The sequence below is a fragment of the Pogoniulus pusillus genome, chromosome 12 (assembly GCF_015220805.1).
Source record: "Pogoniulus pusillus isolate bPogPus1 chromosome 12, bPogPus1.pri, whole genome shotgun sequence".
Lineage (NCBI taxonomy): Eukaryota > Metazoa > Chordata > Aves > Piciformes > Lybiidae > Pogoniulus > Pogoniulus pusillus.
In genome coordinates, this window is record NC_087275.1 from 16,539,842 (window position 1) to 16,552,445 (window position 12,604).

The following is a 12,604-nucleotide window of genomic DNA, read 5'->3' on the forward strand; positions in this document are numbered from 1 at the left end:
CAGATGTGGATTTTGTCTGCCCTCATAGAGGAATTAGATAGAGAACATGGTTAAAGCAGCTGTGAGATGCTGCCTTGAACTGGAAGTGAGGCGGCGTTTTGTAACCTTTTTCCCTCCCTTTCTGTTTCTAAAACAGGTGAGAGTCAATGGAAATGAATATAGGCCTACTTTTGCCAGCCTTAATAAGAAGCATGCTAAAGCCACAGCAGCAACTGCGGCTCTCCAAGCGATGGGACTTGTACCAAAGGAAAGCATGGTTAATACCACCATGTTTAGGAGTGCCTCACACCGCTAGATATTGTTTTTTATATTGACATTATTTCAGAAAATTATACTCTGCACAAAAAATGGTATTTGCCCTTTCGTGTTTGTAAATACATTGGCAATTCCCACATTGTAAAAACTGTACAGACACCTTCAGGTTTTTCTTTTGTACCATCAAAATGTATTTAAATCATACTTAGTTTTTGGTATGTTTATATTGTTTACATTAGTGATGTAATTATTTCTTAAATGACTAAATCAGACGACAGACTCTGGAGGCATCAGTAATCTAAACAAACCCTTGTTTAAAAGCCCATGCAATTCCTCTTCAGTACGGAATGTTAACACTTTCATACTGTTTTATACTATGCTGCAGTTTTTCCTGGTCTCGGTAAAGCTGCGTGTGGGCTTTTGCCAACAGATGGTAAAAGGTCACTGGGCTTAACCTTAGTCTAGTCGAGGCTGGCGTGTACTGCTGGACAGATACTGGGCCAGTACTGTGACCCCCGTGAGAAGGCGCACGGTGGTGGCCCTGTTGTACAGTGTTAACACTGCGACTTCTCTTGGAGTTCTGTCTGGGGGGTTAGCTCGGTGGTGCACTGCGACTGGCCACACAGCCCATGCTCTAGGACACACCTGATTAGGCAAAAGACTTGCTCTCAAAGGGATGGCAGAAAGTCCAGCAATGGAACCGATGTGACTTGCAATGTAAAAGTGACTCTCCCTGCATGTTCTGAGAAGGGAGATGATGGAGTTGTCTATTCCAAACCAAGTAACACACTGCCTGATGTTGATTGTATGAATTTGTGGTTAATGTGAATTTTAAACTCTAACAAATCTACAACTGGATTTGGGGGGGAGGGAAGGGATAGAATGATGCTTAAATTGTTGTACCCAACTTGGTCAATAAAGCAGCACAAGTTCATAATCTTAATCACTGGTCAGTAAGCAGTAATTAAAACGTATGCCAGGATGGCTTCTTGAAGAAACGCACAGTATAAAAGCACGCTTCATCAGGATTATCAACAGCTATTATAGTTGCAGAATCAGTTCTAGACATTTTTGGTTGCTTTTAACTGTTACCAAATTAACTCCTTGGGCTTCAATTTTCCCTAAGGGTATTCTGCCCTCAAGGAGACAGCCTGATTCAGAATTTTGGCAGTTTGACTAGGGAGAGGATGTAGAAAGCTTTTCCTACTTTCCCCCCAACCCCCTTTTTAATTTAAGGAGTATTAGTTCTTTAGCTGTGTGCACTTTGATTTGGAAAAGGTGTTGTGCACCTCTTGCCAGTTTTGTATTGAGTTATGAGCACATGGCCAGGATTGTATAGATTGAAGTAGTTCAGGAGTTTGCTTCAGAAAAGTCTTTAGAGGTCTCTCCAAATTACATCTGCTGACCAGAGCTTCATCTGGTAAGGAACAAAATACAGTTTGTATGCAGTAAAAGGCTGTGCTCAGGCCTACATCAGATGACCTCTGCAATGGTAGTAGGAATGCAGAGGTGAGGAATTGCTAGTACCTCTTCTTCCACAAAGTAAGGCGATTTGTGTATATTCTGTCAACTGTTAATGCAACAAGATGCCCTTCTTTGCCCTTAAGGGACAGGGATCAATGTCTCTCATTGTGTATAGCAGAGAAATGGTATTTTGTTCTCCAGCACACACTTCCAAGAAACAAAACCCTTTATTAGGCTGTCAAAGAGTTCTAGAAATGCTTAATTTTCATGGACGTAGTTTTCCTTAATTAAACTTTTTTCCCCTTTGGCTTCTTGCTTTCAGTCTCTGACTAAGTATTTGAAGTTCTCCTTGCTTTGTTTGCTGAGCATTTGGAATATGTATGAAAACCAAAAGTAATTATGATGGTACAGCAATGGAAAGATGTCTGGGAGAAATGGGTGTTGTATCTGTCTTAGCTAAATATGTCTTTAGGATGTGCAACTTAGGAGTAATTAACTTGGGATGCAGGAGCAACACTTAATCAGACTTCTGTTTAAATGTCTGGTTTGGTAGAGCTAAAGCATCAGAGATGTTGATCATTTTATTTAGTCAATGGTGTCCACTGGTTTTACAGCTGTGCAGTAGAGGATCTAGGAACATTCACTCTCTTGTACTTATTACTTTGTTCTCTTCTTGATCTATATTCCCCATGTATAATGTAAAGATTCATGTTACCTTTTTTTGCAGCAAGAGGCAGTTCTGTTAAAATTCCATTTTAAAAATAACTGTTTAGGCAAATTCTGGATTTCATGCCTTAAAGATGTGGTACTGTGGATTTAACTTCTGGTCTAAAGGAAGACATGGAAAAAGAAAACAGTTAAGGTCTGTAATGCCTAAATTACAACAGTTCTTGATTTGGGGGGTTTCTGTTTTAGTTTCATTCCTTGTTCTTTAGAATGATACTTGAGTCTAAAGCTAGTGTAGCAATGTGCTTCTGTTAAAAATTGTAAATTTGAATTGGTTTGAGTGTCCTTTGCATGCAGGAATAGATAAGTAGTGATTTATTAAAAAGAACAACTAGGAAACACTTTCTTGGAACCTGGTTATTTATGCAGCACTTAAGCTGTCTTAGAGGTGAATAGTCTGTGAGTCCTTGCTGATGGAAGACATGATCCCGTTTGTCTGTTGGAATTCCTCTTGTCACAGAGTTATTTTCCAAGGAGTAATCTTGCTGAAAGTGCTTCTGACTTCTCCACTGAGGGAGAAGCATTTTGAAACAGGTGCCTGAGAACTTGTAGCCAACTTCCACCAGAATGGTTTATTGGCAGTCTCCTTTGATTGGCAGTTTTTAAATAGTGAAGGACTGGAGGAGCAGGAAGGTGAAGTTCCTGTACCTTGGAAAATTTGAAATTGCTTCTTAAAGTGCAAAAAAGTATATGAAGTCGAAATCAACTGCTGAAGTCTCTAGTCCTCCCAAACAAATCTTTGTTGTGATTAAAATTCGCCCCTTTGGGCAGGTTCAGTAAATTAACCTTACTGCTCTAAAAGCATCTGCACTGATGGCAGTATTCACTGGAAAGACCTTTAGGTGAAAGAGCAGCAGTCTGAGTGTGATGCTGTTGGACATTTGGCACAGTTCACTGGAGCCAAGTATGCTTGAGGAACAGCACTTTATCCCACAGTTGTTAGCAACTGGTATTGCTTCTAAAGTTACAGGCAAAGCTATGACTTAAACCCAACATAGCTTACAGTACAAGGAAGCAGCCACAGCTCAGCTAATGGTGCAAAGCATGTGACAAAGAATTTGGTTGTAAATTCTTGTAATTAAACATTTCCAAACTACAAGAATGTAACTGCATTTCAGATTCTTTAAATGGCTGTAACCTAGTAGTTGGTATTAGTGCTCCTCGGTAACTGTCATCCTAGATTTGAAAACAGAAATGAGCTGGAATTAATAGCAATTACTGTATTCCCTAGAAACAGGCTCGACTGCACATGCCTGAATGGTTACTGGCTTCAGTAAAAGTGCTTTCCCTGAGACAGTTACAGAATAGCTTTTCCCTGTTGCTTTCAGTAACTTGTTGGATGTGCTGACCCTGGAAGTAGGCTTTTTCTCAAGTGCACACTAGGAAGGTGCTGCCTGTTTCAGAATGGAAGTAGCTGGTTCTGGGGTCATAAGCAGCTGTCACGTGTGACAGCTTGAGGGGACAGTGCGTCAGAACGTGGCTGCTGTGAGAGTTGCCATTAATGATCTATGGCAGTGGACTGCTGCCTTACAGCAGACTGCAAAGCTCAATTGCAGAGGCCATGAAAGGTGGAGGCAGACAAGTCAGCTATGAAAGGTATTAACTGTTACTTGTGAACTGGAAATGAAAGAGTAATGGCTTCAGACACCCTGTCTTCTGCTGTTCCCCATAATGCTATTAGCACTTTCACTCTTAGTGTCTGATATTAATTGAAGGGGGGGGGGGGAAGTTTAGTATTTTGCATCTAGGTCTAAAGTTTCAATGAAAAGTCAGCTTGTTCTACCCTGAACTCCACATTGGGACAGCAATGCCCCCTTGTGGCCAAGATGGCAAATGGTATCCTGGGGTGCATCAAGGGAAGTATGTGCAGCAGGTGTAGGGAGGTTTTTCTCCCCCTCTACTCTGTTCTGGTGAGACCTGGAGTATTGTGTCTAGTTTTGGGCTCCCCAATTCAGGAGACGGGGAGCTGCTGGAGAGTCTAGTGGAGAGCCACGAGAATGATTAGTGGAGTGGAACATCTTACCTGGGAAGAGAGACTGAAAGACCTAGGGCTGTTTGGTCTTGAGAAGACTGAGGGGGGATCTGATCAATGTCTATAAATATCTGAGGGGTGGGGGTTAAGTGGTGCATAGTAATAAGGAACCATGGATGCAAACTTGAACATAGAAGGTTTCACCTCAATGTGAGGAGCAGCTTCTTTACAGTGAGGGTGATGGAGCACTGGAACAGGCTGCCCAGCAAGGTTAGGGGATCTGCTCTGGAGATTTTCAAAACCAGCCTGGATGCATTCCCATGCAGAGTACCATAGGTGATGTATTTGACATTAGGAGTTACTACACAGGGCAACAGCAGAAATTCTTCAGAACAGATGTGCATGAGGAATACAAACCTCCTGGACACAAGTCAGACCAATAAACCCAATAGCCATGTTTTAGCACATTTTATTTTAAAACCCAGGCTTTCTGAAATGCAAAAGGAGATGCTGAAGGCTTTTCTTTCATTTCCTTTAAAAGGCCTTCCAATTGTACCCATCAGCCAATATAAAACAATTGTCCAGCAGGTTCAGTTCAATTGTATCACTCCCAGGATTGTGTAGGTGCTGCCCATGTAGACCAAAATCAAGCACAGCAACTGCACACTGGAGAGCATTCTCTTCCACTAAATCGAACTAGCGTACCTAAGACTTCCAGGTATAAGCATAATCCTTCATTTCCAGAAATCGGATGGAATATTTCCCCAGTGTTGGACACTGACTCAGTTGATCCAAAGTCTTAGGATGCAGTCCACATGCAGAAAGGTCTTTGTGTATACTTTCCTGTGGAAGAGAGACATGGAATAGGTGTTTCTCTTTGAAATACCTGTACTTCTTAATGTTTATTTGTGCACCTCTAGGGAACCCCTGAAAGCTACTTTTCCTGTGATTCCATTTGTGAAGGAAGGACAAACCACAGTAGCTGCCGAGAAAGTGGCAGATTACTTTATCACAAGTAACTGGGTGTAAACTCAAGAACTAAGGGAAAGGTTTGTGTCACTCAGTGTCCTACTGAAGATACTACCCCTCACAGGAATGACTGCCTCTGCTAGTTTGCTTACCTTATTTAAGGCGGAGCTTGCATTGTCAAGGTTAGTGTTGAACACAGCAGTTGGCTCATGTGTATACAAGACAGCAGAGAAGGCTCCCCTCTGTGCAGACCTGAGCAGCATGGTCAGTGAATGCAGGGCATGAGGCATGACGGGGCCTACGATCTCCAAACTGGATATATCCTTATATGCCAATTGGACCCTGGCTTTGGCATTTATACTTCGAGCCTAAAGACAAAAGCACACAAGATTAGTCTTTGGCACACCAAGTCCTAATTTTCATTAATACTGCAGTGCCACGGTTCTGTTACAAGTCCAAAATACTACTGTCAACTTGCTCCTCAATACATGAGCATTGTGAGGGTTTTAATGTCTTTGTAACAGCTCCTAAAATGTACCAGCTGTGGTGTGCAGGAATGCTCTGGAGTATGGACAAAGTTAACTGCAGAACAGAAGGAACTATTTTTTTGGTGGAAGATGACTGACCTACCTGTGTTAATAGCATATCCTCTACTACCCACTGCCTCCTTACAGTAACAGATGGTGAGCTATGACTCAGGAGGCCAGAGGCTTCCTTGTTGCAAGCAGCTGTAATAATTTCAGACCCCACAAGATCTCAGGCATGTCTTTCAAGAATCATTTTAATGTCTGGGAAGCCTGTTTAGCCATCCTCCAGATGTGAAGAACAGAAATGCTGGGATTTCAGGTTAGCAGCAGAGTAGGTGATAGAGATGATCTGGAAGGCAGTCAAAATGCTAACTCAGATCGGAAACAACAAAAGTTACTCTGGAGTACCTGAGAGCAACTATTCAAAAGTAATGTCTAATCTACTGGGTGACCAAGCAGCTTTCTTTCCTTTATTAGAAAATAGAGATGGTTGATGTCACTTACTTTGAGTGTTTGCATTGTTCCTCCTCGGAAAGCAACGGGGGACAGTAAAGTTGGTGGAAGCCCTGCCTGTGGACCTGCAGCAGCCACAAGGCTCTTGCAGTTTATCAGGAAGTTCAGCAAGGTGAAGGTGTTTGTTCCTTTCACTAATGCAAGGGACTCCGGTTTGTGATCCACATGCACCTCATGCTTCTCCTTATGACTGCATTGACTGGAGTCAAAGGAAAATCACAAGGATGCAAAAAGCAGCAGTACACCAAAGGAAGAATCGGAGCTGTGCTACTCCAGAAGTCCCTCATGCCCCTTCAATCCAATCAAGTAATTTAAAAAAACCCAAAAAACCCACTAAACTGATTCAGATTTGTTCTTCAAATACTAAGCAGCATCTTGAGCCTGACTTCTGAATTCATTATAAAATTCCCAAGTGCTCTAAGTGCAAGTGGAGATATAGTAAGACAGTTACTCAGTCCCTCTTGATACACTTAGAGGTTGTCAGCAACAGCTGGTCTGGCCTGCAGCTGCGTCCCCACCATACCCCACGACTTCCAAGTGTAAACCTAAGGGAACATGCACCCTTTTCTTTACAGAAACTATGAAGATCTAATGAGTCCAGTGAACCTGCATGTGAGATGACACAATCAGTTTGTGACCTAATGGATCTTATTAAGTTATATTAACAATTCACAATGGCTTTTCCTTCAAGAAGAAAAGCATCTAGAAATATCTGTCATAAACTCAGACATGCAGAGTCTCCTACTATGCCACAATGTGAAGATTAATACCTGGAAATAACTTCTCAAAAGCTTTTATAAAACATATATCTATACCACTAAAAAGTAAGATCTGTATGGTTTTCCAGTGTCATACGTCTTGACATGCGAAGGATACAGCTTAATAGAAAGAGCATCTGGTTTCTTAACCTTGTCTTGGACTCCCATCTCCTCAAGCCAAGAGAAGCTTGCCTCAGCGTCATCATCATCATCACTTGGAGCTGGCTCTCTGCAAAAACAGAACCAGTGTTAGGAGTGATAGATATTTTCTACAAATATTTTCCAAATAGAATGTGCAGAAGACTGAAGGTGCCCTTGCATTCTAGCAGCATAGAAGACTTATTACGTACTCTCCGTCTTCTGTGCTGTTGCTCACTTCAAGGCTGTTATCAGCTTCCGTTTCCAAGTTCACATTGGAGTTCTTCTGTTTCCTGGTTCTTCTTTCTTCTACCAAAGGTAAAGAAAACTCTATGCCTTGAACAGAGGAGGAAGAAAAGAATGCAATGAGTGGTTTGCTAACACAGCCAATGCACTTCATCAGCTGCTCAAATCCTCATTCAACTGGCTCACCTTACCTTCACTTCTCATGGCTTCCCTTAAACCTCTAGTTGTGGGAGAAATGACAGCTGTGATAACGTCACTTCCTGCAAGACCAGCCGCACGGAACAGAACAGTAAACTGGTAAGTGCACACATAGAAGTATGGACACAGCTTGGCTCTGAGCAGATTGTACAGAGAAGTAAAGCTGACAGACCTGCAAATTAGAGCAAACCCATTCTGTAACTAATTCTTTGCTGATGATGCAACAAACTGGATTTGTCAGGGTGTTAGTAGTGGTGGGCACTCCTTACAGGTCTGAGATCATACAGCAGCCAAATTTTCAGGCATGCTGAAGATCTAGGAAGCCAAGTTCTTCTGAAGAACAGCTTATTGCTGAGTGTTGTGCTTTTGCAGCATATGCGCTTTCTAGAACGTGGGTGTACAAGAAGCAAAGGCTGCCTGCTAACAAGATGTATGGAATCCTACCCAAATCAACAACTAGGATTTGGAGAGGGACATCTAACACTGGAAAGTAGCTTCAGTCTTACATTTCCTTAATCTTTGAAATGATGAACATTCTGCCTTTCAGTTTTCAATTTTTCAGATTTCTCATAAAAATTGGAAAAAAGAAAAGGCATTAAGATCTCATTGTCTTAATCTTACTAAATACATTAGTTGCTTGATTCCACTTACCACTCGCTCATTAGCACTTGCTGCAGGGCTTCATCCTGTGACCAAGGATTGGCCTTTCCAGCAATTTTTCTATCTGCTCCAATCCGGGGAAACATCTGCAGCCATGGCAGTGAAGGGTGAAGCCAGTAAACGAGGCTTTGCTGGAAGGCACAACGCAGTTCCATTGACAGTTTTGGTTCCTAGGTGTCAAAAGATATTTTTTGAGGACAATGTTGCTTCACTTAAGGCAGCACTGCAAGTGACCGATTAAAACATTATTACAAATTATGGATTAAAAAATATTACATTAGATCCTAAGATAAAAATCCCTGTCTTGTGAATAAGCCAGACTGAAGAAAGATGGACAGCAACTGGCAACTGCTCCACAGATGAAGTTAAATGACCACCCATTTAACCCTGTTTGCCACTGTGGGTAAACACCACAGATGGAATAAGGTTAGTAGCCTGAATCAGCCTTGTTCTTAATACAAGACCAAAACAAAGCAGAATCCTGTTTTCACTATCTAAGAAAAGGTGCAAAGGTACATTCTCATTTTCAAAGCTAGAGCTTTGAACTACCTTCTGAAGTATTACCTCTATGCTCTGTGGCAAGTTTGTTTCTGTAGTTCTACAATGCTGAGCAAATCCTTGAGCTTCTTCTTGTGCTTTCAAATGTTCTGTCCAGGTAAAAGGTTGAGAAGACATAAATAGAAGTCGTGTTTTAATACTCCAATCTGCAGGAAATTCATGTCTTGGTGAGGAGGGAACTTCAGGTACAGCAACAGGTAAATGAAAGTCCTTACGAAACAGAAAGAGCACAAATTAACCTAATGCAAACTTAACTGTGTAGCTAACTATATTTTAGCATGTTGATTTTATATACCTTTCCTGGCAGGCAAACCAGAATCTAGATCCTGGCTATTCAGGTAACATCTTTAGTAGCCTATAAAAAGACAATTTAAAGATGTCTTCTGCATGTTTTTATCCAGTTCAGTGCAACAGCAAAATCAGTGCCTAGCTGACTTTGATCCCAAGGAAGTACACATATTACATTAGAAGATATACTTGAAAAAAACCCAACAACTTCTGCAGGCAGATTTTCTGGATCCCAAGTTACACAGAGGCTGACTTTTCATAGGCTAACCAAAGTCATAGTTTGTACTCAACTGATTATTTTAGTCAGTAACATATTCTAATAGAAACACAGCATTATAGGGCTTGTAAAGCTGCATGAAAGAGTTCTCATTCACAGGAGTTATAACTAGGAACAGATAAAAGGATGAATGATTCGAAAAAAGAAAAGCTTAGCCCTGAAGTTTACGAAGACAAGAATTTCCATGGCAAAACAGTTCTTTCATTTCATCCTCTCGGGGAAATTGCTCCCTACAGGATGCAAAAAAACCCAAACAAACCCCAAACCAACAAACTCCGACCACATACTAGAGAGATCTAGGATGGCTTGTTCTCTCCGAGAGGTCATTTTTCTATTCTGCCAAGTTAGTTTGAACTTAAATTTCTGAACCGCTAACAGTGCTAAGACACTGCCTGCTTGAAATTCACTTCCAAGAGTGCTTCCAGGCATTCTTTCTTTCTTATGCGTCTGGTGGTCTGTTCCCTTTCTGCAGCTGAATAAAAGAGAGATGCAGGAGATACTACACCTTGAAGGACATCTTTATCTCAACAAAACATAAAACTAAGAAACAGGAGAATTACAACAAACATGGCAATAAAACTGGAAGAAGACAACCTCTATGAATGAGAACTACATCAGTTTGATGTCAGGCAGAAAGCAGGCTTTTAAGAGATCGGTCGCCGTAACAGTAAATGTCAAGGCAACTTAAGTTTACTACATAATTTTATAGTGAGATGGACCATTAAATATCAAGCCAACCAGTTCCAGCGTTTTGGGGTTTTTTGCGACCTGAGAAAAGCAAAAAAAAACACTTAAGGAGCATTATGCACCGTCTCGTACATTGGTCAGGGCGAAGTCATCAGTTCTGTCAGAGGGCTCTGATCTTGGGACGGGTTTATCTTCACAAACAGGCTCTAAAAGCTGAATAAAAGAGGAATGTAAGACACAGGACGAAATAATAATCGGCCAACAATAATTAAAAAAGCCCTGCAGTGAAAATTTCAAGAGCGGTATTAAACATCCATCCTTCGGTGCAACCAAAAGGTGTCCCAAGATGTCCAGAGGTGCCCTCGTGGCAGAAGTGCCATAGTTGGTTTCCATCCATGCACAAAGCCGGGGCAAGCCCCTAGCTCGGGGACTGTGTTCTCTTCAGGGACAAGGGGCTCAAGACCGCCGATGCCGAGCCCCGGCTGAGGGCGCTGGCTGCTTGTACCGGCGCCGAGGCCCCTCGTCTGACCACGGGGCCCGTTCCGTTTCTCCCCTCGCCTTTCCGGCCCCATTTCGTCGCGGGGGAAGAGAAATGCCCCGACCACCGCGAGGCTGGAGCCCGGACCTACCTGCCAGAAAGGAACTGCCGAAGGGGACTCTTCTGTCAGTGGCGGAGGCAGCCGAGCCCGCTGCGGCTGCTTAGGGTTGGCAGCCGCCCGCGGCGCGTTTTCCAGGCTGGAGAAGGGGTTTCGGCGGGCCGGCATGGAGGGGGCCCGCGGGGCTGCGCCACAGGGCGGGGAAGCGGAGGCAACAGTCTCGCTCCTCCGCAATCGTTTGCGCTTCAGCCGCAGCATCGCTGGCGGTTTCTTGAAGCCGGGCGAGTAGCCGGGCACAGCTGGGGCAGCCATGGCTCGACGGTGAGGAGCTGCCAGACGGGAGAGTCTGTCCCGGCTTGGCGCGCAAAGCGGCCAGCTCCGCCCCTGGGCGGTGCCGAGCGAACGCCGCCGCCGCCATTTCGTCTGGGCGCGGAGGGCTCGGGGCCGCCGGCGCTGAGGGGGCGCCTGTGAGAGAGCTCTTCCTGCCGGCCCCGGGCACCGCCGGCACCGCCCCGCCCGGTAGTCCATTTAAATTGAAGCGTTACTACTGAGAAATACAAATGGAGTTTTGAAAGCAGCCTGGTTTCTCCGCTTAGGTATCAAAGAAATCGGCACAGAGCTGCACCAGGACAAACATCTCCTGTGAAGACACTAGAACGCAGTTCCAGTTGTGTGAAATAGGAGACTGAACATCTGGCCGCGATTCACGACACCGGGTAGGGCCCATGCTGGAGTATTTTACTTGGGACTGTCTTGCAGAAAAGCACCCATTCCCCTCGCCACCAAAATGCGGGCATTAGCAGTCAGCTCACCACAGCAAAAGCACAGACCCTGGGGCATGCCTCTCACCATCATCAGTGCTAGAGGAGACACCTGGCAGTGTGCACGGGGTTGTCAGACCGGTAACAGCGAAGCGCACAAACGACTTCCTTGCCGCAGCTGTGAAGGAACAGGTAAGCAGGTTCCCCCCCGCACCAGGGCTGGGGAACATTGCTCTACTACTTTCTGCAGAACTACTTTCTGACTTCTTCTGTCAGGGGATGTGCAAAAGAGCCTCATGAACTAGCTGCAGCTTAAACAAGAGAGAGTTATTAAAGGGCATTAGAAAACGCTGAGACAGCTCAGCCAGCTAAACGCACCAATACACAACACCCAGGTAGAGACATTTACTTCAAAGTCTGACCCACCCACTTCAACACTAGCTGTACATGGGGTTCAAAAGGTATCTATATATGTAGTTTGGAGCAACATATCTATTGACTAAAGAGCTAATAAATATACTACAGTAGCCTTTCATCTGCAGTTCTGTCAGCGGTTAGTGGCGTTTTATTAGACCTTATTTTTTAACTCTTACTTTGTTTCCTCTGATCTATTTTACATCACAAACATTTCAGCTAAAACGAACATCAGGAAACAATAAGCAGTTGGGTACAAAGTCTCAGAATAAATGTCAAACTAACACAGGATTCGCATGCTTTAGATGTGTGTACACATGTCAAAAAGCATCACTTTCAAGGCTGCATTATAGCACATGACTAGTAAAGATTTACTCATGCTTCGCTTGCATCGTTTATCAACAACTTAGTAGAAGTCAAGTGAATGATAGAAGAGAGATTAATCATGGTTCTAGAAAAATCTATTTTCACTCAATGTTCCAGCTTCTTAACACTGGTTTAAAGTGCTAGTGTACACTGTTTGAGCCATCTGCAGAGTGAAAATGAATGGCACAGATGAACAGAAATTTTTGCTCTCAGAGAAGTGCAGTAGGAAGC

General features: G+C 43.4%; 2 protein-coding genes and 1 long non-coding RNA gene across 3 annotated transcripts in view; 2 read left to right on the forward strand and 1 right to left on the reverse strand.

Annotated features, from left to right (window-relative positions):
• Positions 1 to 2,786, forward strand: part of SON (SON DNA and RNA binding protein) — a 38,740-nt gene extending 35,954 nt beyond the window's left edge. The window contains exon 12 of the mRNA XM_064152463.1: positions 137 to 2,786. Coding sequence (XP_064008533.1) covers positions 137 to 295 — 159 coding nt within the window. The 3' untranslated portion in view covers positions 296 to 2,786. The remainder of the gene's footprint in view (positions 1 to 136) is intronic.
• A 2,084-nt stretch (positions 2,787 to 4,870) lies between these two features.
• DONSON (DNA replication fork stabilization factor DONSON) lies at positions 4,871 to 11,605 on the reverse strand. The gene is made up of 10 exons (XM_064152473.1): positions 10,866 to 11,605; positions 10,369 to 10,449; positions 8,991 to 9,194; positions 8,418 to 8,596; positions 7,760 to 7,938; positions 7,535 to 7,658; positions 7,303 to 7,413; positions 6,418 to 6,616; positions 5,539 to 5,754; positions 4,871 to 5,260 (listed from the first exon to the last, which is right to left on the reverse strand). The coding sequence occupies exons 1-10, from the start codon at positions 11,358 to 11,360 to the stop codon at positions 5,123 to 5,125; spliced, it is 1,926 nt and encodes a 641-aa protein (XP_064008543.1). The 5' UTR covers positions 11,361 to 11,605; the 3' UTR covers positions 4,871 to 5,122.
• On the forward strand, positions 11,227 to 12,001 carry LOC135180168 (uncharacterized). The gene is made up of 2 exons (XR_010304302.1): positions 11,227 to 11,351; positions 11,429 to 12,001. It is a non-coding gene; the product is annotated as an uncharacterized LOC135180168 (long non-coding RNA).
• The last annotated feature ends 603 nt before the right edge of the window (positions 12,002 to 12,604 follow it).